The sequence below is a fragment of the Amblyraja radiata genome, chromosome 31, assembly GCF_010909765.2.
Source record: "Amblyraja radiata isolate CabotCenter1 chromosome 31, sAmbRad1.1.pri, whole genome shotgun sequence".
Classification (NCBI taxonomy): domain Eukaryota; kingdom Metazoa; phylum Chordata; class Chondrichthyes; order Rajiformes; family Rajidae; genus Amblyraja; species Amblyraja radiata.
The window spans coordinates 4,723,596-4,750,813 of NC_045986.1; the positions used below are offsets into that span (position 1 = coordinate 4,723,596).

At 47.2% G+C, this 27,218-nt stretch overlaps 2 protein-coding genes across 3 annotated transcripts in view; one reads left to right on the plus strand and one right to left on the minus strand.

Annotated features, from left to right (window-relative positions):
- Nucleotides 1-27,218, plus strand: part of arhgef16 (Rho guanine nucleotide exchange factor 16) — a 66,077-nt gene that overhangs the window by 25,064 nt on the left and 13,795 nt on the right. For both annotated transcript variants that reach the window (XM_033048582.1, XM_033048581.1), the window contains 4 exons: nucleotides 622-678; nucleotides 5,266-5,426; nucleotides 20,345-20,497; nucleotides 23,258-23,387. In XM_033048582.1, the coding sequence (XP_032904473.1) occupies nucleotides 622-678; nucleotides 5,266-5,426; nucleotides 20,345-20,497; nucleotides 23,258-23,387 (501 nt within the window). The remainder of the gene's footprint in view (nucleotides 1-621; nucleotides 679-5,265; nucleotides 5,427-20,344; nucleotides 20,498-23,257; nucleotides 23,388-27,218) is intronic.
- LOC116990664 lies at nucleotides 8,396-27,023 on the minus strand. The gene is made up of 4 exons (XM_033048583.1): nucleotides 27,018-27,023; nucleotides 18,251-18,254; nucleotides 10,456-10,608; nucleotides 8,396-9,538 (listed from the first exon to the last, which is right to left on the minus strand). The coding sequence occupies exons 3-4, from the start codon at nucleotides 10,595-10,597 to the stop codon at nucleotides 8,577-8,579; spliced, it is 1,104 nt and encodes a 367-aa protein (XP_032904474.1). The 5' UTR covers nucleotides 10,598-10,608; nucleotides 18,251-18,254; nucleotides 27,018-27,023; the 3' UTR covers nucleotides 8,396-8,576.

Here is a 27,218-nt window from a genome sequence, read left to right on the forward strand (position 1 = left end):
GCATTTTACACACCACCAAACACCGATCAGCTGCCGTTTGTGTCTTTGCCGGTCGTGGGATCTTGCTGTGCGGGAAGTTGCCCTGCACGGTGGCGAAGGCGGCTCCACCCGAGCTGACCACCTGCCCCTCGTCCAGGTTTACGTCCGCGCCCACGTGTCCCTCAGAGCAACCCGCGCTGTCCACGGGCATCCTGGGGGATTCCCGACCGCTGGGCACCGCGCCGGGGACCAGGATTGTAATATAATCATTTAATATTTAGTATATCTTGTATTATGGTGGTGGGTGTGTTGGTATTGTTTGTTTCGTAAATATTATTATTGTAAATAATTGACTACATTTATTTTGGTAAAAGAAATGTTGTGAAGGCCGTTCTACAGGTTGCGACCCACTTTGCAAAGTGCTGATGTGAAAAGCAGCAGGTGGATGCAACATGTTTGCATGTTTCTTAACCCTTTGTGCGCCAGTAGGGACGCGCTGTACGTTACTGACAGCATTGCCAACATTACTGACTATATTGTACAGAATGTTTGCGAGTTCCTTAACCCTTTGTGTGCGAGTAGCACAATGTATATCTCACCCTGCTGACTACGTACTAACACCAATGCTTCATCCCGTTGCAGGTCATAGAGCGAGGGATCTTGCATACACTGTCAACTGAGGAACGCAAGAGGCAGGAGGTGAGCACCAGTGTTGCTGGGACATGGGGACGTTGGCCAGGACAGAGGGGGGAGGGGCAGATCCAACTGAAAGATGAAGGAGCCACTAAAAGTCAGATACTCGCATCGCCATTGGAGGGGAGAGCAGGACAGCACTGGGAGAGGGGATTGAGGGGATTGGGCCCACGGCAGGGGGCAATATCAGTGAGCGTTTACTGTGGGGGTCAGGTGAGGGGATTGGGGCAACGGCACTGGGTCAAGGGGATTGGCCCAAGGTGCTGGTCTAAGCAAGATAAAAGCCAAATCATAGTTTGGTGACATGTGGCTGGGATTTTACAAGGTTTACAACGTAGGAGTGAAGTCTCCCGTGGCAGAACTGTGGGGCAGAAGTTGATGAGTAATCGCCCCGCACATGTTGTTGCCTGCAAGTGCTCTGCAGTCCCCCTGTTTGTAGTTCCTTTCTGTGGGTGTATTGTGCAACATGTTGCTGCTGCAAGCTCCATTTCAGGAGGCCCGGTGTATTTAATGCCACCAGGGCCTGCAGTAACAGAGACTATTTGAGCAATGGGCTTGCCAGCTTGTCACTCCATCACACACTCTCTTAATAAACCCATCATCCACATCTCTTTAACCAACCCATCTTGCCTGCTTCCTCATTCCGTTCATGCTCAGCCCTTCAGAGGCAATATGGTGAGAAGGCAGGAGAGTGAGGTTAGAAGGGAGAGATAGTTCAGCCATGATTAAATGGCAGAGTAGACTTGATGGGCCGAATGGCCTAATTCTACTATTCCTTATGACCTTCCTGATCCATCTCTGCGTGATCCCTCTCTGTAAATGTCCTGTTGGAATCTCCACCACTGATTTTGAATTCTCACCTGTGGAAACATGTTCTCACGTCCACTCCGGGACATGTGACCTTCCCTTTCCTTGAGAAATACTCTAGTTTATTTGATGTTTGAACTCCTCAGGTCTGGGGACATCCCAGAAAACCTTGTCTTCACATTCACATGCCTTAAACATTGCAGCAAAGTGTTCTGCCTTCCTAGTGGGGCTGATACTGGTGAACAACTCCTCCATGCAATATCATTCCATCACTCAGAGTCATAGAGTGATACAGTGTGGAAACAGGCCCTTCGGCCCAACTTGCCCACACTGGCCAACAATGTCCCAGCTACACTAGTCCCATTGGCCTGCGCTTGGTCCGCATCCCTCCAAACCTGTCCTAACCATGTACCTCTAGCTGTCTCCTCCCACCCTCCCACCCGCCCGCCCTCGGGCTCCTCCTCCTCCCCCTTTTTCCTTCCTTCTCCCCCCCACCCCCCATCAGTCTGAAGAAGGGTTTCGGCCCGAAACGTTGCCTATTTCCTTCGCTCTATAGATGCTGCTGCACCCGCTGAGTTTCTCCAGCAATTTTGTGTACCTTCGATTTTCCAGCATCTGCAGTTCCTTCTTGAACACTAACCATGTACCTGTCTAGTTGTTACTTAAACGATGGGATAGACCCAGCCTCAAGTACCTTCTCTGGCAGCTTGTTCCATAAACTCACCACCCTTACCCCTCGGATTCACATTAAATATTTTCCTCTTCACTTTGAACCTATGCCCTCTGGTTCTCGATTCCCAAACCCTGGGTAAGAGACTCTGGCATCTACCCCATCTATTCCTCTGATGATTTTGCACACTTATATAAGATACCCCCTCATCCTCCTGTGCTCCATGGAATAGAGACCCAGCCTACTCAACCTCTCCCTATAGCTCACACCCTCTAGTCCTGGCAACATCCACGTAAATCTTGTCTGAACCTTTTCAAGCTTGACAATATCTTTCCTATAACATGGTGTCCAGAACTGAACACAACATTCTAAATGCGGTCTCACCAACGTCTTATACAACCGCAACATGACCTCCCAACTTCTATACTCAATACTCTGACTGATGAAGTGCCAAAAACCTTTTTGACCACCTTATCTACCTGCAACTCAACCTTCAAGGAACCATGCACCCGTACTCCTAGATCCCTCTGCTCTCCAACACTACCCAGAGGCCTACCATTTACTGTGTAGGTCCTGCCCTTGTTCGAAGTCCCAAAATGCAACACCTTACACTTCTCTATATTAAACTCCATCAATCATTCTTCTGCCCTCCTGGCCAATCGATCCAGATTCTGCTGCAATCTTTCACAACCATCTTCACTATCTGCAAAACAACTAACTTTTGTATCATCGGCAAACTTGCTAATCTTGCCCTGCATGTTATTATCCAAATCATTGATGTAGATGACAAACAGTAATGGGCCCAGCATTTGGGCCTCCATACCAACTTCTAGTCTCTCACATGCCTCTGTCCTGCACGAGATCCCACCCCCTGCCAATCTAGTTTAAACCCTCCCGTGTAACATTAGCAAACCTGCCTGCTAGGATGTTGGTCCCCCTACAGTTAAGGTGCAACCCGTCCCTTTTATACAGGTCACCCCTGCCCCAGAATAGATCCCAATGATCCAGAAATCTAAATCCCTGCCCGCTGCACCAACTCCTCAGCCACACATTCATTTCCCCTATCTTCCTGTTCTTACCTTCACTGGCACGAGGTACAGGAAGCGATCCTGAGATCACGACCCTGCAGGTCCTGCTTTTCAATCTTCTACCCAATTCCATAACCTCTTGTTGCAGAACCTCCATCCTCTTCCAACCTATATCATTCATGCCAACATGCACAACAACCTCCGGCTGCTCCCCCTCACTGTTGAGGATGCTGTGCAGGCGGTCCATGACATCCTGGACCCTGGCACCAGGGAGGCAACACACCATCCTGGAGTCTCGCCTGCTGCCGCAGAATCTCCTGTCCGCACCTCTGACTGTTGAGTTCCCCACCAATACAGCTCTGCCTGACGTCACTCTTCCCCGTTGAGCCTCAGCACCAGGGTTGGAGTTACAGCCATGGCTGCCACTCAAGCTTGTCATGTTGTCCGCTCAGACAGCTCCCAAGAGGGTGTACCTCCTTCAGTAGGGGCTCCTGCAGTCCATGTTTATTTCTTCTCGTTGTCTCCCACCTTCGCTCATCCCGTATCCTCGGTGTGACAACCTCACTGTATGTTTTATTCAGGAAACTCTTGTTATCCCGGATGGTCCTGAGGTCTTCCAGCTGCTGCTCCAGTTCCCCTACACGGTCCTTCAGGAGCTGCACCTGGACACAATATCTGCAGGTGTAGTTGTCAGAGACACCAGCAGTGTACCTGACTTCCCACATCCTGCAGCAGAGACACTGTGACAACTTGCCTGCCATTACTTCAGTGGAGAAAATTACACATTTCGAATGAGACACAGAGTTGAGTGAAACCTAATCCCTTCTCTGCTGCCGATAGCCTCCTTCTGCACTGCAGTATGTCACAGGTTTAAATATCGGAAACATGCAGAACCGATTTAAGTGTAGCCTCCTTGCCTCAGCCTCCTTGCCGAAGACTCTTGAGCCAAAGACTCGCACTTCACGTCACCAAGGCACTTCCCCTCACATAGGCCGCTCCCCAAGACCTGAACTTAATTTTATCTCATCAAGTCAACTATCCACTCAACTAATTAGGATGTCTCAGCCAATCCACTCACTTGCTGGTCTGGCTGCTGCTCCTCTGTGGCCTTTTTAAACCTTCTAAACGTTACTCACCTAGGAGAAAGCCTTCCTTCACTGCACTACTATACGGTAAACAGGCCTTTCGGCCCACCGAGTCCGCATCGACCAGCAATCCATGCACATTAACACTATCCTACACACGCTAGGGACAATTTACACATACACCAAGCCAATTAACCTACAAACCTGTACATCATTGGCGTGTTGGAGGAAACCGAAGATCTCGGAGAAAACCCATGCGGTCACGGGGAGAACGTACAAACTCCGTTCAGCCAGCACCCGTAGTCGGGATCGAACCCGGGTCTCTGGCGCTGCAAGCGCTGTAAGGCAGCAACTCTACTGCTGTGCCACCATGGCCGCACAGTGGTTCAATCTTTCACTGTTTTGTCACATATGCACTGCACGGTGAATGAGGGCAGCTGTCCTCTGGGTCATTCCTGGGTGTCCAACATGGACGGTGACTGAACACTGCCCTGTTCTTCCTGCTATGGAATGAACAGCGCGTGTTGGGACTTTTGCTGAAAGCAAGATTGGTTTCCCAGGAATTGGAGTGTGAGGGTGATCAGTGTACGTGGGAGAGTCTAGGACCAGAGGCCCTACCCTCAGAATAGGACGTACCTTTCAAAAGGAGATGAGGAGGAATTTCTTCAGAGAGTGGTGAATCTGTGGAATTAATTGCCACAGTCAGCTGTGGAGGCTACGTCAGTGGGTATTTTTAAGGCGGAGATTGTCAGATACTTGATTAGTACGGGTGTCAGGGGTTATGGGGAGAGGGCAGGAGAATGGGGTTGAGAAGGAAAGATAGATGATTGAATGGCAGGGTAGACTTGATGGAACTAATGGCCTAATTCTGTTCCCTGAATTTATGAGCTTGCTTTCACTGCTGCTCCCACTCCAGGTAAGGCCATTTAGAAAGTGAGCCCACACTGTGCTGTGCAGTATGGGCCATGTATTAAGCTCCAAGGTTGTTCCCCTCTCTCTCCAGGCCATCTTCGAGATCATCGTGTCAGAGTTCTCCTACCAGCACAGCCTGAATGTCCTAATCAATATGTTCAAGAACTCCAAGGAGCTGCAGAAGACCATGACCACGACGGAGCACCACCACCTCTTCTCCAACATCTGTGACATCCAGGAGGCCAGTAAGAGGTAGGATGGATGGGGAAATGGGAGAGGGGAGGAAGTGTCAAAGAAAAATCGAAAATAGGTGCAGGAGTAGGCCCTTCGGCCCTCCGAGCCAGCACTGCTGACCATCCAAAATCATCATGGCTGATCATTCAAAGTCAGTACCCCGTTCCTGCTTGCTCCCCATATCCCTTGATTCTGTTAGCCCTAAGAGCTAAATCTAACTCTCTGCTGAAAACATCCAGTGAATTGGCCTCCACTGCCCTCTGCACAGGAGAATTCCACAAATTCCCAACTCTCTGGGTGAAAAAGTTTTTTCTCATCTCATTCCGAAATGGCCTATCCCTTATTTTTAAACTGTGACCCCTGGTTCTAGACTCCGCCAACATCTAGACTCCCCCACCATTTTTCCTGCATCTAGCCCGTCCAATCCCTTAAGAATTTTCTTTTCTTTAAGATACCATCTCCTCCTAAATTCCAGTGAATATAAGCCCAGCCGCTCCATTCTTTCATTATATGTCAATCCTGCCATCCCGGGAATTAACCTGGTGAACCTACGCTGCACTCCCTCAATAGCAAGAATGTCTGTCCTCAAATTTGGAGACCAAAACTGCACACAATACTCCAGGTGTGGTCTCACCAGGGCCCTGTACAACTGCAGTACGTCCTCCTTGCTCCTATACTCAAATTTTCTTGCTATGAATGCCAACATGCCATTAGCTTTCTTCACTGCATGCTGTACCTGCATGCGTAGCTTTCAGTGACTGATGTACAAGGACACCCAGGTCTCGTTGCGCCTCCCCTTTTCCTAATCTGATACCATTCAGATAATAATCTGCTGCCTTGTTCTTGCCACCAAAGTGGATAACCTCACGTTTATCCACATTATACTGCATCTGCCATGCATCTGCCCACTCACTCAACCTATCCAAGCCACCTTGCAGCCTCATAGCATCCTCCTCACAGCTCACACTGCCACCCAGCTTTGTGTCATCCGCAAACTTGGAGATGTTACATTTAATTCCTTCTTCTAAATCGTTAATATATATCGTAAAAAACTGGAGTCCCAGCACCGAGCCTTGTGGCACCCCACTAGTCACTGCCTGCCATTCTGAAAAGGACCCGTTAATTCCTACTCTTTGCTTCCTGTCTGCCAACCAGTTCTCTGTCCATGTCAGTACCCTACCCCCAATACCATGTGCGCTAATTTTGCACACTAATCTCTTGTGTGGGACCTTGTCAAGGGCTTTTTGAAAGTCCAGATACACCACATCCACTGGCTCTCCCTTATGCATTCTACTTGTTACATCCTCAAAACATTCCAGAAGATTAGTCAAGCATGATTTCCCCATGGTTCATAAATCCATGCTGACTTTGGCCGATCCAGTTACTGGATCTGTGCCATTCTAATGAGCCTTTGTGTGTTATGCTTATTCTTTGGTAAAAATTCCAGATATGAATCCATTGAATAATCTCAGTTTGGGTTTAGTGGTGGAGACATTCACCACTGTTTTATTATCCCTGTGTAACTATGTTAACAGCATCAGGATACAAGGCTTACAGTCTTTTCACTATCTTCCCATGGCTTAAAGCCAGCAGTGTCATAAAATAGTAAGATTAAACGAGCTTACCAGTTTGAAGTTTGATCTTTATTTTGTGAGGAGTTACGGTGAGCGATTACGTGAAGAAGCCCCGCCAGTCCGCATGGGCGTCAATCTTCAAAGCAGCAATGTGAAATCACAGATAACAACAGTCGAAGTAACATAGTAAGACTCAAAAGATTAGAACTACCAGATGACCTTTGTGATATGAGGGCTGGGAGCGGTGGGCACGTAATCGCTCACCGTAACTCCTCATAAAATAAAGATCAAACTTCAAACTGGTAAACTCTCGTTTAATCTTACTATTTTACTTCGGAGTCACGTGAGTGATTCCGTGAAGATTTCAAAGCTCTGTGATTTCATGCCGTAGATACAGGTCCATACAACACAATGCCTCAGTTGACACAGGATGAACAAATAATGTATTCAACATAGTTCAAATTATACATGTTCATGTTTTACTAAACAAAAGAAACAATAACGACCCCTCTCTCCCAGGGGGAAGTTACAAAACAGCTCAAAATAGCATGCCCAAATACTTCCGGCGTGAGGACAGGTTTATTATAAAACCGTTGAAATGTCCCTTCACTGGACCATCCTGCAGCCCCGAGAATTTGGTCTAAAGGGACGTCCAGTGCCCTCGCTGCGGATGTTGATGCCGCCCTGGTGGAGTGAGATTTAAACACATCAGTGTCCACTCCGGCACAACACAAAACTTGTTTCAGCTACCTAGAAATGGTCTGTACCGAACCTTCTTATGAGTTTTTTTGTGACTGATGAGCATCGTGATTTCCGAGCCTCTAACGCTCTTGGTGACCTCGATATACTGTCGTAAGTGCGTAACTACACATAGCCTCAGATCAATGGGGTATGCCATAAAGCTCAGTTTAATCCCAGACGTCCCTGGCCTGCTCTGTTTGATTACATCATAAACATAAAATGTAATATTTTTTACAGAAGAAACTATGCTGTCCAGTCGTAGCTTTTGCAATGTCTGGACACGTTGTGCTGAAATGAGCGCCATGAGCATGACCACTTTAAGGGTGAGTCTTTACAAAAACAGAGATGTAACTGGAGCCCATTGACAAAGTCCTACTATGCTCAGATCTCAGATTTCCGTATACCTAGGCCTAGGAGGATTACAGTTAAAAAATACCCTTCATGAACCGGGACACCAATGGATGAGAACCGGCAGAATGTTGTCCCGACCCCTGCCATAAATAGGACGACAATGCACTCCTGGCACTATTGATGGCACTATAACTCAGTCGCTCATCAAAATATAATATGGCTAGGAACTCCAATACATCAGGTTTGCTTGCAGTGTGATAAGATATATTTGACTGCAAGCAGAACATCTCCCATTTTTTGATATGAGATACGTATTGTTTCTTAGTACTATCCCTCCAGGCCGCAGTAATCACATCCACCATACGACCTGATAGTCCGAGCCCCAGGAACGGTCTTGTCAGAATCTGCAAACCAACAGATTAATATGATCATGTAAAGGATGACTCTCTCCTGTCACAGGGTGAACCAACAGGTTGCTGCATTTGGGAACAACCATAAAAGGCTATGTGATCAGTCTCAGAATGAGTGGGAACCATGGTTGTGTGGGCCAGTCGGGGACTACCAAAATGCCTGAGGCGGAGTCCTGCTCAATCTTAATGAGACATCGACTGATGAGACAGAATGGGGGAAAAGCATAAAAGAACATACCACCCCAATGTAGCGAGAATGCATCTACCGCTACTGCCCCTGGATCCGGCTCCCATGAAACATACTTTGGTAACTGGTGATTTAGCCTGGATGCAAACAAATCAATATCTGGCAAACCATACCAGGCGATAACATTTAAAAAAATTCTTGGATTCAACATCCACTCTGTGTCATTGAATTTTCGTGACCTGGTGTCTGCCACCATGTTATATCTACCTGGTAAGTAGATTGCTGAAATCCAGATGTTTCTTGCAATACACCAATGCCAAATAAGGTTAACCAGCTTATCACATGATACCGACTTAATTCCGCCCATGTGATTAACATATGCAACTGCTGTGGTGTTATCAAACTGGAGTTGAACATGCAAATCATGCATAGTTGAACAATACGCTTTTAAGCCATAGACTGCTCCCAACAATTCTAAATAGTTAATACCATGCACCTGAAGAATTAACGCCTCATGCACATTCCATCTGCCGCCGCAGCTCGAATTGGTATCAGTGACTCCCCATCCCAAGGCACTCACATCAGTTTGTAAGACAACTGAAGGTTGATTAACCAGAATTTTACTAGAGCAACGTGAAACATTTGTTATCCACCACTGTAACTCAGTGATAGCTTCAACTGGCAACCGCATGAGTCTATCGAAATGACCTGCATGTGTTTTGAGTGCCTGTTCCTTAGCACATTGCAAATTCTGATAATGTAAAGGCCCAAATTGCACTCCAGAGAAAGCAGCCACTAATTTGCCAATTACACTAGCCACTCGTCGGATGGAGGATTGCTGCTCATCAACAAGATTGCTACAAGCTTATTATTATTATTATTGTTGCTTTATTTATATAGCACATTTTAAGTCAACTTGCATTGACACCAAAGTGCTTTACATAAATTAAATAATAAATTTACATACAAACCATAGAAAAAGGTTAAAAATAAATAAAGAAAGAAAATGGACACAACACATTATAGAGTTCAACACAAACATCCCCCCACAACAGAATCAAAAATGTCCACTGCAGGGAAAGGCAGCAGAAAGTTAAATCCTCTTCCTCTTAAACACCCGAGGTCGGGGCCCATTTGTGGCCTTGCAGCCAGTCCAATGTTTTCAGGGCCCTCTTGCCGTGAAGATGGAACACTGGCGTCGGGTGAAACAATTCCTCAAGCGGCTTGGAAAGTCTGGAGCGGTCTGGAGACCGGGGCACTCGTAGACCTCAGGCCGCGCCGGTTGGAGCTCCCACCCCGGAGAACTCAATCCCTGGCTCCGCGGCGCTCCAAATCCAGCGCCGCCCGCGGCCGGACGCCCGCAGCCACAGCTCCACGATGTTGGGAGTCGGCGGCCACAGCGCTCCGGAGCTTACCGCACGGCGACCCGGTAAGGCATCGCCCGCTCCGTGGTTCCGCTCCGTGGTGGTGTCCTTGCGCTGTGCCACCGCCGAAGCTGTAATCCCAGCCGGACCCGACAGGAAACGCCGCTCCATTCTCGATGGTAGGCCGCGAGGACGGGGCAAAGAAGCAGCTCGGAGGGATGCTGCCTCTCCGACCAGGTAGGGGACTAAGAATTAAAGTTTCCCCCTCCCCCCCCCCCCCCCCCCCCCCCCCCACCCACCACATAAAAGACCTCCACTAACATTTTGGACAGGACTTAAAATAAAAAAAAGATGAAGAGACGGGCTGCCATACACAGACGGCGCCCACTCCCGCACATCCGCCATCTTAGGCTTAAGCTTCCATTAATTCTAATCTCTTGCCTCTAGGCAGAGTCACTAACATGTTAGTTGAATCAATGGTGAACCCCAAATAATCAATGATTCTAGATGGTATCAATTTGGATTTAGCTGGATGGATGAGAAACCCCAACCTCTCAAACATATGTTTAGTAACTGAAACAGATAATTCAGCTGCTTCCTGAGTGTTGCCTATGATTAGAACATCATCCAAATAGGCCATCACAATATAGAAACATAGAAACATAGAAACATAGAAATTAGGTGCAGAAGTAGGCCATTCGGTCCTTCGAGCCTGCACCGCCATTCAATATGATCATGGCTGATCATCCAACTCAGTATCCCGTACCTGCCTTCTCTCCATACCCTCTGATCCCCTTAGCCACAAGGGCCACATCTAACTCCCTCTTAAATATAGCCAATGAACTAGCCTCGACTACCCTCTGTGGCAGAGAGTTCCAGAGATTCACCACTCTCTGTGTGAAAAAAGTTCTTCTCATCTCGGTTTTAAAGGATTTCCCCCTTATCCTTAAGCTGTGACCCCTTGTCCTGGACTTCCCCAACATCGGGAGCAATCTTCCTGCATCTAGCCTGTCCAACCCCTTAAGAATTTTGTAAGTTTCTATAAGATCCCCTCTCAATCTCCTAAATTTTAGAGAGTATAAACCAAGTCTATCCAGTCTTTCTTCATAAGACAGTCCTGACATCCCAGGAATCAGTCTGGTGAACCTTCTCTGCACTCCCTCTATGGCAATAATGTCCTTCCTCAGATTTGGAGACCAAAACTGTACGCAATACTCCAGGTGTGGTCTCACCAAGACCCTGTACAACTGCAGTAGAACCTCCCTGCTCCTATACTCAAATCCTTTTGCTATGAAAGCTAACATACCATTCGCTTTCTTCACTGCCTGCTGCACCTGCATGCCTACTTTCAATGACTGGTGTACCATGGCACCCAGGTCTCGCTGCATCTCCCCTTTTCCTAATCGGCCACCATTTAGATAATAGTCTGCTTTCCTGTTTTTGCCACCAAAATGGATAACCTCACATTTATCCACATTATACTGCATCAGCCAAACATTTGCCCACTCACCCAGCCTATCCAAGTCACCTTGCAGTCTCCTAGCATCCTCCTCACAGCTAACCCTGCCCCCCAGCTTAGTGTCATCCGCAAACTTGTAGATATTGCCTTCAATTCCCTCATCCAGATCATTAATATATATTGTAAATAGCTGGGGTCCCAGCACTGAGCCTTGCGGTACCCCACTAGTCACTGCCTGCCATTGTGAAAAGGATCCGTTTACTCCTACTCTTTTCTTCCTGTTTGCCAGCCAGTTCTCTATCCACATCAATACTGAACCCCCAATGCTGTGTGCTTTAAGTTTGTATACTAATCTCTTATGTGGGACCTTGTCGAAAGCCTTCTGGAAGTCCAGATACACCACATCCACTGGTTCTCCCCTATCCACGCTACTAATTACATCCTCGAAGAATTCTATAAGATTCGTCAGACATGATTTACCTTTTGTAAATCCATGCTGACTTTGTCCAATGATTTCACCACTTTCCAAATGTGCTGCTATCCCATCTTTAATAACTGACTCTAGCAGTTTCCCCACTACCGATGTTAGACTAACTGGTCTGTAATTCCCTGTTTTCTCTCTCCCTCCCTTCTTAAAAAGTGGGGTTACGTTTGCTACCCGCCAATCCTCAGGAACTACTCCAGAATCTAAGGAGTTTTGAAAGATGATTACTAATGCATCCACTATTTCTGGAGCTACTTCCTTAAGTACTCTGGGATGCAGCCTATCTGGCCCTGGGGATTTATCGGCCTTTAATCCATTCAATTTACCCAACACCACTTCCCGGCTAACCTGGATTTCACTCAATTTCTCCAACTCCTTTGACCCACGGTCCCCTGCTATTTCCGGCAGATTATTTATGTCTTCCTTAGTGAAGACGGAACCAAAGTAGGTATTCAATTGGTCCGCCATATCCTTGTTCCCCATGATCAACTCACCTGTTTCTGACTGCAAGGGACCTACATTTGTTTTAACTAATCTCTTTCTTTTCACATATCTATAAAAACTTTTGCAGTCAGTTTTTATGTTCCCTGCCAGTTTTCTTTCATAATCTATTTTTCCTTTCCTAATTAAGCCCTTTGTCCTCCTCTGCTGGTCTCTGAATTTCTCCCAGTCCTCCGGTATGCTGCTTTTTCTGGCTAATTTGTACGCATCATCCTTCGCTTTGATACTATCCCTGATTTCCCTTGTTATCCACGGATGCACTACCTTCCCTGATTTATTCTTTTGCCAAACTGGGATGAACAATTTTTGTTGTTCATCCATGCAGTCTTTAAATGTCTTCCATTGCATATCCACCATCAACCCTTTTAGAATTAATTGCCAGTCAATCTTGGCCAATTCACGTCTCATACCCTCAAAGTTACCTTTCTTTAAGTTCAGAACCATTGTTTCTGAATTAACAATGTCACTCTCCATCCTAATGAAGAACTCAACCATATTATGGTCACTCTTGCCCAAGGGGGCATGTACAACAAGACTGCTAACTAACCCTTCCTCATTACTCAATACCCAGTCTAAAATAGCCTGCTCTCTCGTTGGTTCCTCTACATGTTGATTTAGATAACTATCCCGCATACATTCCAAGAAATCCTCTACCTCAGCACCCCTGCCAATTTGATTCACCCAATCTATATGTAGATTGAAGTCACCCATTATAACGGTTTTGCCTTTGTCGCACGCATTTCTAATTTCCTGTTTGATAACATCTCCAACTTCACTACTACTGTTAGGTGGCCTGTACACAACACCCACCAGCGTTTTCTGCCCCTTAGTGTTTCGCAGCTCTACCCATACCGATTCCACATCCTCCAAACTAATGTCCTTCCTTTCCATTGCGTTAATCTCCTCTCTAATCAGCAACGCTACCCCACCTCCTTTTCCTTTCTCTCTATCCTTCCTGAATATTGAATATCCCTGGATGTTCAGCTCCCAGCCTTGGTCACCCTGGAGCCATGTCTCCGTGATCCCAACTATATCATAGTCATTAATAGCTATCTGTACATTCAACTCATCCACCTTATTACGAATGCTCCTTGCATTGAGGCACAAAGCCTTCAGGCTTGTTTTTACAACACTCTTACCCCTTATACAATTATGTTGAAAAGTGGCCCTTTTTGATTTTTGCCCTGGTTTTGTCTGCCTGCCACTTTTACTTTTCACCTTGCTACCTATTGCTTCTATCCTCATTTTACACCCCTCTGTCTCTACGCTCACACATTTAAGAAACCCTTTCCCTTTAACTCCATCCTCCACTATCCCATTCGATGCCCCACCCCCCTTATTCAGTTTAAAACCACCCGTGTAGCAGTGGCAAACCTGCCTGCCAGAATGCTGGTCCCCCACCTGTTAAGATGCAATCCGTCCCTTTTGTACAGTTCCCCCTTACCCCAAAACAGATCCCAGTGATCTAAGAATCTAAATCCCTGCCCCGTGCACCAGTTCCTCAGCCACACGTTCAGGTCCCGTATCTCCCTGTTCCTGCTCTCGCCAGCACGAGGAACTGGAAGCAAACCGGAGATAACAACCCTGGAGGTCCTGCTTTTCAGCATTTTTCCGAGCTCTCTAAAGTCACGCTGCAGAATATTCATCCCCTTCTTTCCGACATCATTTGTGCCGACATGCACTACCATTTCCGGATGTTCACCATCGCCCTTGAGGATTTTCTGCACTCTGTCCGTGGCATCCTGGATCCTGGCACCAGGAAGGCAGCACACCATCCTCGCATCCCGTCTGTTGCCGCAGAAACCCCTGTTGGTACCTATATGTTTCTGAGCCCGGAGTAAACCCAACTAAACAACTTTGTAAATGGTCTAGGAGCTGAGGTTAAACCATTAGGTAATGCTTTAAAGTGCCACAGTTGTCTCATCCAACTAAATTTCAAATATCTCCGATAATCGTAATGAATCGGTACTGAATAATATGCATCTTTCAGATCTATACTTGCCATATAACATCCTTTGCTTAGCAGTAACAAAAGTTTCCATTTTGAAATGTTTATACTGGACATGGGAATTAAGTCGAGTTAGATCAAGAATGACTCGACACCCACCATCCTTCTTTTGTCTAGGAAATATATTAGACACTAACTGATGAGGTTGATGAACCAACTTCTCAATTACACCTTTTGTAAGTAACGTTCCAATTTCAGCATTTACCTGTAAAGTTTCTGGTTTTGAAAACACCAATGTCCGATTTGGTGTATGTTGTGTGGGTGGACGCAATTAAAAAATGAACTCAATTCGAAACCCCTGAATACTGTCTAGTATAAATGGATCTGATGTTGTGCAGCACCATTCATTGAAGAACAACTGCAATCTACCCCCAACTCGTGACTGACCCATATATGATATGTCCTGAACAGAACCAGATGCACCTACCTCCATATTTGCTAGTGGATACCTTTGCCTCCGAGTTCTGGAGGGTACGCCAATTGCGTAAAGATGGCAGAGCCCGGCTTGGTCCTTGACCCGAACCAGCCTCAGTGAACCGTCTATAGGGGTGTAATCGGCGAAACGGAATGTGCTCTAATGAGACCGACCGTCTTCGCCTCGTCATCCAGTTCTTTGACCTGTTTCGACAGATCCCACCGAACAACAGGTTCGGCAGCTGCACATTGGTTGTTCTGCACAAAGCTGCAAACTTTGGATTGAGAGTTGGTCTTATTGCATTTTTACGAAGACAATTTATTTCAAAGTGTGCATTGCTCTATATCAGACAGGGGCGCCCCTTCGAGTGATCTTCCAAAGGCCGTAATGCCTGACCCAACCAGTTTTAAGACCTTTTGGAGCCTTAACTCCTGTGCTCTCATGCTTACACCCATTTGCCCCCAGATGGCCCGGTTAACTGTGGCCACTTTGATTGAGGCAAAGTTGACAGGTGTCTCGTATCTTTTCGCCGTTTCTTCCATCGTTAACTCCTGTAACTGATGGGAAGCCATATAATTAATGGTTCTGGCCAGGTTCTTCCATCGGCTCACCAGTTCCCGTTGGTATGGCAGATTTACATGCTATATCTGGCACGTCTGGTGCTTGGCTCTCATGCCTTGTCTTCTCCAGCTGTTTTCCCGACGGTGCACCTCGACCTTCCTTTCACCGTCTTCTCCATAGTCATGCTGCCTCCTGTAAACCAGCCTTACAGACCGCAAACGATGACCACAGTGAGTTTTTTAAAACATACCTGCGGGTTTTTAACTTACCGCTGGTGGAGCTGCGCCCTGCCAGCCCGTCGTTTCGCCTTGCGTCTGACGTAATGACGCGCATGCGAACTGGCGGGGCTTCTTCACGGAATCACTCACGTGCCTCCGAAGTAAAATATGAACACGTGTAAGGTTCATGTGAATGGGTGGTAGATGGTCAGCATAGACTTGGTGGGCCGAAGGGCCTGTTTCGGTGCTGTGTGCTTCTCGCATTCTATAAGAGCTTCTGAATTATCCCTCATTGTTCAGGTGGGAAGATCTGAGTTAAGACTGGGGGAATTCCACTTCACAATATTTTGCCTGTTATTGCAGACATTACAAAACCTCAGGAAGTACAAGTCCCAGGCACAAGGTGCACCAACGCATCACCAAAGTGGGTGTGGCACGGTGGTATAGCGGTAGAGTTGCTGCCTTACAGCACCAGAGACCGTAGTTTGATCCTGACTACGGGTGCTGTGTGTACTGAGTTTGTACGTTCTCTCCCTGTGACCACACGGCTGGAAATCTGGGTGCTCCAGTTTCCTCTCACACTGCAAAGATGCGCAGGTTTGTAGGTCAATTGGCTTTGGTAAAAACTGTAAATTGCCCCTAGAGTGTAGGATGGTGTTAGTGTACGGGCTGATCGCTGGTTGGCATGGACTCGGTGGGCCGAAGGGCCTGCTACCGTGCTGTATCTCTAAACTAAAACTATGAAATGGTGAAGTGTGATTGTTGGACTTCTCACTGAGACATGGACAAGTGGAGCAAGTGGTGTGTGTGTGTGTGTGTGTGTGTGTGTGTGTGTGTGTGTGTGTGTGTGTGTGTGTGTGTGTGTGTGTGTGTGTGTGTGTGTCTCTCTCTGTCTCTGTCTCTGTCTCTGTCTCTGTCTCTGTCTCTGTCTCTGTCTCTGTCTCTGTCTCTGTCTCTGTCTCTGTCTCTGTCTCTGTCTCTGTCTCTGTCTCTGTCTCTGTCTCTGTCTATCTTGCACACGCGCTCACATTGGTCGTGAGGCATACGCGTGTACACACTCAGTAACTTTGCCCTTCCTAATGTGAGGCATCTAATCTCTCATTTGAAAACAATGTAAAAAAAACAGTGAATCTTCTCCAGCAAGCTTCTTGGGAACATTGGAGACCTAACATGTTTCCAATTGTTGCTGGAGTCAGCCTCATAAACTAACATGCTGGCTGGCTGGCGCTCCTGTTCCAACCTGCCTGGATCCGCCTGCAAGGAATCACATTCCCATCATCTCTGCTGCGTTGCACAGGTCAGGACAACTTTGCAGGCATCTTGCATTTATATTTCTACTCTAGAATTTAGTTTAGAGATGAGGCGCGGAGTCCATGCTGACCAGCGATCACACTGCACACTAACACTATCCTACACGAGGGACAATTTACAATTTTCACTGAAGCCTACAAACCTGCACGTCTTTGTAGTGTGGGAGGAAACTGAAGATCTCTGAGAAAACCACGCAGGTCACGGGGAGAAGGTACAAACTCTATACAGACAGCACCCCCATAGTCAGGATCAAACCTGGGTCTCAGGCGCTGTAAGGCAGCAATTCTACCGCTGCGCCACAGAAACGCTCTTGAAGAAGAGCACTAATGCCACATTTAGTGATTTAAAGCAGATGATTAAAACCCATTCAAAGATGTCGGTGTTAAGGAGCATCTGAAGAATGGGGAATGAGATTTAGGGATTATGGGAGTTTCAGCGGCTACGGAATCTGAGGGCCAGTGGTAGAGTGAATAACAATAAAGGACCCTTCTCTGTCCCGACCAGAAACGTCTCCTATCCATGTTCTCCATAGACCCTGCCTGGCCTGCTGAGTTGCTCCAGTACACTGTGTCTTGTTTTTGTAAACCAGCATCTGCAGTTCCTTGTGTCTCTGTAGTGTGTTTAACATGGGGTTGAAGAGTGTGGACTGTAGGCGTGCAGAGCCCTCTCATTAGCAACGGGGCGGGGACAGTTACAGCCCCAGAGAAGGGAGTGATCACGGTGAATTTGAGAATAAAGGGTGAGAGGGTTCAGGAATTGCACAAGGCTCAGTGGGAAACCCTGGAACCAGGGTGTGGTGGAGGGAGATTGGATGCTAGGAGAACCATGAGAATGCAAACTGGAAGGTGAGATGAGTTTAATTAATAGAGGCAACTCCAACTTCAAGGAAAATTTGATATTGAGAGGCAGGTTGCTGTCATTGGGGAAATTAATGACCATTGGATCCAAAGATGTGAAAATCTGGGTTGTGCATCGTCTCATAGAGACGGGTTAAGTGGCAGAGAAAATACACTGCAGGTAAACTGGGCAGGATGGAGAAGCCCCTGAGCGGAGACCTGGAGCGTTTTAGTGCAATGTCCAGAGTCACAGAGTCTGGGCTCATTAGTTGGAATCGCACGAGGTGATTATAGGAATCAACATCCTCTCACACATGAGATCATCCTCTACATGTGAATGGCTGTGGAGGGGGGCTCTGCCATTGTCCCTGTTTATAGGGGCAGGGAGCTGATGGTGTGTGTATTGCTTGGTTTGTGGCTACGGAGCTGATGCTAAGTTGCTCCCCACGGATGCCTGTTCAGTGGGTGAAGTGAAATGTCACTGTGGCGTTGGTGGGTTTACAATCTCCCCACCTTCCCTGTGCCCCTTCTGGATGCATACCCATTTCTCTCACTACATCACCTCCTCCTTTCCCCCCATCCCCTCCCACCTACACCTCTTCATCTTTTCCTCTGGTCACACTTCTGGTCACACTTCACACCTCTTCACACCTGATTTGGGATGATCAGCCATGATCACATTGAATGGCGGTGCTGGCTCGAAGGGCTGAATGGCTTAATCTCTACCCTTTGTCCACACATCTGCCCAATCAACCTTCCCCTGTATCCACCTATCACTCCCAACGCTTCATCCCACCCTCGCCCCTCTTCCAGTTTTCTTACCCCTACTGCAATCTTTTGAGGAAGAGTCACCTATCCATGTTCTTCAGAGACACTGTGCAACCTGCTGAGTTACTCCAGAATCTTGGGTTTTTGTTCAAGATATCAGCATTGCCAGTTTGGTTCTGGTTGATCACGGCGCAAACACCTCATCAGTGGTAATCTCGCGTAGGTCGGAGTGAGTAGAGTAGTGATTAAATTGTGAAGTGGGCCTTTTTGATCAAGTTAAGGAGATCTAGTTCCTCAATCCCCTTTTTAAATGACAACATCGGGAGCAGCACGTGTGTTGGGTGGTAACATATTCCATTCCCTTATCGTCCTTGTGTAAAGGGAATATTGGCCACAAAGTTTATTGAAATTTAGCGAGTTGATGATGTAGGGACCGTTATTTTGTCTTGTTTCATGGCAGTTGGTGGTCTGGGATGACGGGAGATTTGATGGCGTGATTTTGTGAATCTCCTTGTAAATTACAATAAGTCTTAGCCTGAATCTGCGGAGCTCTAGGGTATCCCATCCGATAGACGTCAGCGTATTATTCACACTTGATTTGCGCTTGTGGTCATTACATACAAAGCGGGCTGCTTGGCGTTGTACTTTCTCCAGGGTGATGTTGTTGTTGTTGTTGAAAGGACCCCATACGGCTCCACAATACTCTAATTTGGACCTGACCAAGGACTTGTAGGCATTCTCTTTGACGGATGTACTACATGCGTGAACATTTCTCTTGAGAAGGCCGAGAGTTCTATTTGCCTTGTTAGACACTTGACTAATATGCGTCGCCCAACTTAAATCTTTGCTTAATTTGACTCCTAGATATGGGTGATGGTCGACAGCAAGCAATGTATGGCCACCCATGCTGTATTTTGATAAAAAATGGTTTGATCTTGTGTGAGACATGCATGGCATGATATTTGGTTGTATTGAATGACATCTGCCAGGTTTCTTGTGTCTATTTGTAATTGCTTAGTTATCATTAATGTGGTTCAGAAGTGAACTGCCAACAAATGATGATAGTGAACAGGCTCCATCACCACTTCCCTTTGTGTCCCCCAGCACGTTGCCCCAGTCACATGGAGCCATTGCCTCTTCCCTGAGCATGGGGGGCGGGGCCTGGCTGTGGTGGGCAGGGCCAAGGCACCCCCTCCCTCTCGAGCCTCTCCAACTCTTCCTACCCCCCCCCCCCCCCCCAAGTCTCCCCACCTCCCCCTCTCCAACCCTCTTCAAGATATCCCTTAGATACGAGCTCTGAGTGAGTCTATGGTAATCTATCCTCATAAGGTCATGAGTGATAGGAGCAGAATTAGGCCATTCGGCCCATCAAATCTACTCCGTCATTCAATCAGGGGTGATCTATCTCTCCCCCCTAACCGCATTCTCCTGCCTTCTCCCCATAACCCCTGACCCCTGTACTAATCAAGAATCCATCTATCTCTGCCTTAAAAATATCCATTGACTTAATACCTCATTTCATGGGTGGTTTGCAATCACAGTCACCTTGAGATACCTGTAAAAGGGGCTACATAATTGCAGAGGTTTGTTGCTGATGGTAGAATGAGTTCATTGCCACCAGTGCTTGCTGTAACTGAAGGAAGTGTGTGGATTGGATAAGCCAAGGACATTTCCTGTAATGAGTCAGAGAGAAGAGCAAGGAATGGCTGCTTGGTTTATTTAGTATCGACTCTGTGATCTTTCCTTAGGTTTTTTGATGAGCTGGAAATACGCCACCAGGATAACCCAGTGATCCGAGACATCAGTGACATTGTGGAGCGTCACGCAACACATCACTTTGATGCTTACATTGTCTACTGTTCCAATGAAATGTACCAACAGAGAACCTTGCAGAAGTTACTGTGAGTACAGACTGAACTGCTCCAAGGTTTGGGATACAGTAAACCCTCATTATAACAGACCATGGTGTCTCGTTATAATGGAATGGTGTCCGTTATTGCCAACTGTCCACTATACCCAAGTAAGGGATTATCATTGTATAAGTCATTGTATAATATTGTATGAAGGTGCAGCGGTAGAGTTGCTGCTTCACAGCGCCAGAGACCAGGATTCAATCCTGACTATGGGTGCTGTCTGTACCAAATTTGTACACTCTCCCAGTGACCTGCTTGGGTTTTCTCCGCGTTGTCTGCTTTCCTCCCACACTCCAAAGACGTACAGGTTTGTAGGTTAAATTGGCTTGCATTCATTGTAAATTGTCCCTAGTGTGGGCGAGGGGTGAGGGCCGTGGGTGTGGGTGTAGGTGAGGGGTGAGGGCCGTGGGTGTGGGTGTAGGCGAGGGGTGAGGGCCATGGGTGTGGGTGTAGGCGAGGGGTGAGGGCCGTGGGTGTGGGTGTAGGTGAGGGCCGTGGGTGTGGGTGTAGGCGAGGGGTGAGGGCCGGGTGTTGTGTTTACTATAACTAAGTCTGTTATAAAGAGGGCCATTAAATGAGGGGTTACTGCACTCTGAAGTATGTGCCAGGTGGGGTTGTGTCCCATTGAGCCTCTTTTTAGAAACAGAGAAAATAGGTGCAGGAGGAGGCCATTTGGCCCTACGAGCCAGCACTGCCATTCATTGTGATCATGGCTGATCATCCATAATCAGTAACCCATGCCTGCCTTCTCCCCATATCCCTAGATTCCGCTAGCCCCTAGAGCTCTATCTAACTCTTTCAAATTCATCCAGTGATTTGACTTCCACTGCCCTCTGTGGCAGAGAATTCCACAAATTCACAATTCTCTGGGTGAAAAAGTTTTTTTCTCATCTCAGTTTTAAATGGCCTCTTCTTTATTCTTAGAATGTGGCCCCTGGTTCTGGACTCGCCCAACATTGGGAACATTTTTCCTGCATCTAGCTTGTCCAGTCCTTTTATAATTTTATATATTTCTATAAGATATCCTCTCATCCTTCAAAATTCCAGTGAATACAAGCCCAGTCTTTCCAATCTTTCCTCATACGACAGTCCCGCCATCCCAGGGATTAACCTCATGAACCTACGCTGCACTGTAGCAAGGATGTCCTTCCTCAAATTAGGAGACAAAAACTGCACACAATACTCCAGATGTGGTCTCACTAGGGCTCTGTACAGCTGCAGAAGGACCTCTTTACTCCTATACAAATCCTTTCGTTATAAGGGCCAACATGCCATTAGCTTTCTTCACTGCCTGCTGTACCTGCATGTTTACTTTCAATGACTGGTGTACAAGGACACCCAGGTCTCGTTGCACTTCCTTTTTTCCTAATATTCCGAATATTCACTCTGAGATATCAGACACTAACAACTGCTTTCCTCACGGAAGGGCTTGTTGTGTCTCTGGACTTTCCTGCACATATTACAGCAGCCCATGCAATTAGTCCAATCATACAGCTCTTTGTGTCCTTTCTCCACAGATGCTGCCCAACCCACTGAGTTACTCCAGCACCTTGTCCTGTTTTTGTAAACTGGTATCTGCGTATATATATAAATACATAAGGGGGAAATGTGTAACTATAGAGACAGTGGGACCGCTCAGGAATCAGAGGTCAACACTATGTGGAGCCACAGGAGTTGGGAACAGTCCTCAATGAGTATTGGGTCCTCAACGTGGGTCGGGTGGGCCGGGTGGGCTGCGATTTAATACAGACAAATATGAGCTGTTGCATTTTGGGAAGTCTAACATGAGCAGTGAACGGTAGGGTTCTGGGGAGTGTTGTAGAGAAGAGGGATCTGGGAGTGCAGGTGCATGGTTCCTTGAAGGTGGAGTTGCAGGTAGATAAGGTGGTCAATAAGGCTTTTGGCACATTGGCGTTCATCAGTCAGAGTATTGAGTATAGAAGTTGGGTGGTCATGTTGTAGTTGTATAATACGTTGGTGAAGCCGCATTTAGACTATTGTGTTCAGTTCTGGGCACCATGTTATAGGAAAGATGTTGTCAAGCTGGAAAGGGCAGAGAAGATTTATGATGTTGCCAGGACTAGAGGGTGTGAGCTATAGGGAGAGATTCGACCCGAAAAGTCACCTATTCCTTCGCTCCATAGATGCTGACTCACCCGCTGAGTTTCTCCCGCATTTTTGTCTACCTTCTGAGCTGTAGGCCCAGGATTGAGTAGGCTGGGACTCTATTCCTTGGAGTGCAGGAGGATGAGAGGTGATCTTATTGAGGTGTATAAAATCAAGAGGGGAATAGATGAGGTAGATGCCCAGAGTCTCTTGCCCAGAGTAGATGAATCGAGGACCAGAAGGCATTGGACTGTGATGGGGAAAATATTTAATAGGAATCTGAGGGGTACCTTTTTCACACAAAAGGTGGTGGGTGTATGGAACAAGCTGCCAGAGGAGGTAGTTTAGGCTGGGACTATCCCAAATTTAAGAAACAGTTAGACAAATAGGATAGGTTTGGAGGGATATGGACCAAACGCGGGCATGTGGGACTAGTGTAGCTGGGACATGTTGGCTGGTGTGGGCAGGTTGGGTCGAAGGGCCTGTTTCCACACTGTATCACTCTATGACTCTATGCAGTTCCTTGTTTCTACCAATCATACAATCCTGAGAGAAGTAACAACTTTAAAGGTTTAATTACTGTGCATGGACTGATACTGCCAATGTCACGTGTGTTACTGACACTCTCCTTGCCTCTTGCAGCATCTCCAACACGCAGTTCAAGGAGGTTCTGCAGCAGATTCAGAGCAAGCCAGAGTGTGGAGGCCTCCCCATCATCTCCTTCCTGATCCTACCCATGCAGAGGGTGACACGGCTGCCCTTGTTGGTGGATGTAGGTTACCCTTTCCTCTGTCTGTGTCTGTGTCTGTCTCTGTCTGTCTCTGTCTCTGTCTCTGTCTCTGTCTCTGTCTCTGTCTCTGTCTCTGTCTCTGTCTCTGTCTCTGTCTCTGTCTCTGTCCCCCTCTGTCCCCCTCTGTCCCCCTCTGTCCCCCTCTGTCCCCCTCTGTCCCCCTCTGTCCCCCTCTGTCCCCCTCTGTCCCCCTGTCTCCGTCTCGCAGGGATGTTGATTATCATGTAGATAAACACAAAACGGAGTAACTCAGCGGGTCAGGCAGCATTTCTGGAGAAAAGGAATAGGTGACTTTTCAGGTTGAGACCCTTGTTCAGTCTGAGAGTAAGGGGAGAGGGAAAGTAGAGATATGAAAAGGTACAAAAAACAAATGAATGAAAGGCATCAAAAGAACAAATCAAAGCCAGCAAAGATGATCCGGGAAATGTGGAGCCCACAATGGTCCATTGTTGGCGGCAGAAAAAGTGATAACAAGAGGATACAAAGTGAAACTAAGCAGGACGACAGAGAGATTAGTTGGATGACCAGGGTGGGGGAGGGACGGAGAGAGAGGGGATCAAGGGTTACCTGAAGTTAGAGAAATCAATACTCATGCCGCTGGGTTCTAAGCTGCCGAAGGTTAACATTATGGTGGAAGGCTGACCTGTAACTCTGACGATGCTGTGTGGTGAAGGGGAGAATAGGCTTTGGATTTGCTGAGATGCCTGTCTGAGGTGTATAAAACTTCCTGCAATATTCTCCATGGCAACACATACATTCGTTAATGTTCTATTTGGTAGTGTTCCCCTAAAACCATAGTTATACCCAGCACCCTGGGGTGATATCCTTCCCTTGTTTGAGGAGGGTCTCCACCACACCTTGCCCCCTAATGTACAGCAGCAGAAGGACCCTAGACTGTGGTCCTCCCCAACAGAGCCTTGGCGTTGGCTGCACCGAGCTTCAGTGCGTCCCTCAGCACGTACTCCTGCAGTCTGCAGCGGGCCAGTTGGCAACATTCCCCGGCGGGCATCTCGCTCTGCTGGGAGACCAACACATTTCAGAGAGGATGGAGTCGTGTGTGGAAAGGATATGATGGAGCAAACTGTATTCCAAGCCTGGTCCTAGTAACAGTGCAACAGTATTTACAGCACAGATACAAGCCATTCTAACGGGCTGCTCCATGCTGGACTTCACCTTCAACTTGAGCCTCCTCAAGTTGGGTGATTTATTTATCCCCGTCAACAAGTCGTTGCATCAATTAAACGTGCGGGAGTTCCCCGCCCAGTATTTGCACTGACATGTAAATGGGCAGCATTGCCCCCTGGTGGTGTCGCCACCTTGGAATTTGCATTCTGAGTGATCACTTTACTTTACAGATGCGGCATGGAAACGGGCCCTTCGGCCCACGGAGTCCACACCAACCATCGATCACACGTTCACATTAGTTCTCTGTTTCACATCCGCTTCCAACACACTGGGGCGGCACGGTGGCGCAGCGCCACAGTTACTGCCTTTCAGCGCTTACAGCGGCAAAGACCCGGGTTCGATCCCGACTACGGGTGCTGTCTGTTTGGTGTTTGTACGTTCTCCCCGTGACCTCGTGGGTTTACTCCGAGATCTTCAGTTTCCTCCCACATTCCAAATATGTACAGGTTTGTAGGTTAATTTGCTTGGTATAAATGTAAATTGTCCCTCGTATGTGTAGGATAGTGTTAATGTGTGGGGATCACTGGTTGGTACAGACTCAGTGGGCCGACGGGCCTGTGTCCAGGCTGTATGTCTGAAAATTAAAAAAACATTGCCATCAATTTACAGAGGCCAATTAACCTACAGACTGTCACATCTATGGAGTGTTGGAGGATACCCAAGAGTCAGGAATTCACGATGTAACTCTACATGACTTTGGTTAGGCCTCATTTGGAGTATTGCCTGCAGTTCTGGTCGCCTCATTGTAGGAAAGATGAGCAGGCTTTGGAGAGGGTGCAGAGGAGGTTTACTAGAATCCTTCCTGGATTAGATGGTTTTAGCTACAGGGAGAGGTTGGATAGAATTGGGATTGAAGAGGATAGACTCTGAAATGTTGGAGGTTGAGGGCAGACTTGATAGAAGTATATAACAATATGAGAGGCATCGATAGACAGGCAGAACCTTCCTCCCCAGAGTGGACATGTCCAGCCTCAGAGCGCATGGCTAAAGGGGGGTTGGGGGAAAGTTTAATGGAGATGTGCAAGTCTTTTTACACAGCGTGGTGGGGCCTGGAACACATTGCCAGAGGTGGTGGTGAAGCAAGATACGATCGTGATGTTTAACAGGCACATTTTAGATAGGCACATGGAAGTGGCGTCAATAGAAGGATATGGATCACGTGCAGGAAGATGAGATCAGTTTAACTTGGCATCATGTTCGGAACAAACATAGTTCTATACCAGAGCAGCTGGAGAAAACCCACACGCTCACTGGGTGAACATGTAGACTCCACATAGATCACATCTGAGGTCAGGTTATTGGACCCTACTTCAGCAGTGGTTTGCAGAAACTTCCAACCAGAAGGGGATTTGAGAGTTAGTGGGGATGGATGCAGGCATTTGTTGGTCATATCACAATTTTAGATACAGTGTGGAAACAGGCCCTTTGGCCCAACTTGCCTGCACCGGCCAACGTCCCAGCTGCACTAATCCCACCTGCTCGCGTTAGACCCATATCCCTCTAAATCTGTACCATCCATGTACCTGTCTAAATGTTTCTTAAACATTGCGATAATATCTGCCTCAACTCCCTCCTTAAGCAGCTCATTTCATGCAACCACCACCCTTTGCCTGAAAAAGTTACCCCTCTGGTTCCTTTTAAATCTTTCCCACCTCCAACCTATGTCCTCTGGTTCTCGATTCCCCCACTCTGGGCGACTACCCAATTTATTCTTCTCATGATTTTACACACCTCTATAAGAGATTTCTCTCTATAAGATCTTATCTCATCCTCCTGTGCTCCAAGGAATAGAGTCCCAGCCTACTCAACCTCTCCCTATAGCTCAAACCCTCGAGTCCTGGCAACATCCTCCAAGTCTTCTTTGCACCCTTTCTAGTTTGACAACATCTTGCCTATAACATGCCTATAACATGCCAAGATTCTAAATGCAGCCTCACCAATGTCTTATACAACTGCAAAATGATCTCCCAACTTTTATACTCGATGCACTGACTGATGACGGGCAATGTGCCAAAAGCCTTTGTAACCACCCTATCTACCTGTGATGCCACTTTCAACAAACTAGATCCCTCTGCTCTACAACACTCCCCACAGCCCTACTGTTCACTGGGTAGGTTCTGTCCATGTTAGTGCATTCACGTGCATGTATATCTTATCCCTCAGAGTAGTCTCTAGTAACTTTCCGACCACAGAGACAATTTTATCTATTTTAACCAGAGCACCATTATGAGAGCCAGCACTAGTTAGTAATTACAAATTAGTGACCTTGTTGGACCAGACTTGCACTCTGGGTTACCAGATTAGTTTAGAGATACAGCGTAGAAACAAGCCCTTTAGCCCAACAAATCTGCACTGACCAGCGATCCCCGCACACTAATATTATCTTACCCACCAGGGATGATTTACAATTATACCAAGGCAATTAACATACAACAATGTTCGTCTTTGGAGTGTGGGAGGAAACTGGAGCACCTGGAGAAAACCCACGCAGGTCATGGAGAGAGCATACAATACAAGCTGTGTACAGACAGCACCCATAGTCAGGATGGAACCCGTGTCTCTGGTGCACTAAGGCAGCAACTCTACCGCTGCACCACTGTGGCTCCGTGCATACTGGCTCTAGGTCTC

What these genes read in the sequence shown, in the direction of transcription:
- LOC116990664 (XM_033048583.1), bottom strand. Translation starts at nt 10,597, where the DNA reads ATGTTTGAGAGGTTGGGGTTTCTCATCCATCCAGCTAAATCCAAATTG. An exon ending in CAAGAGATTAGAATTAATGG is followed by an intron (nt 9,539 to 10,455) that starts AAGCTTAAGCCT and finishes AATAATAATAAT; the next exon opens with AAGCTTGTAGCAATCTTGTT.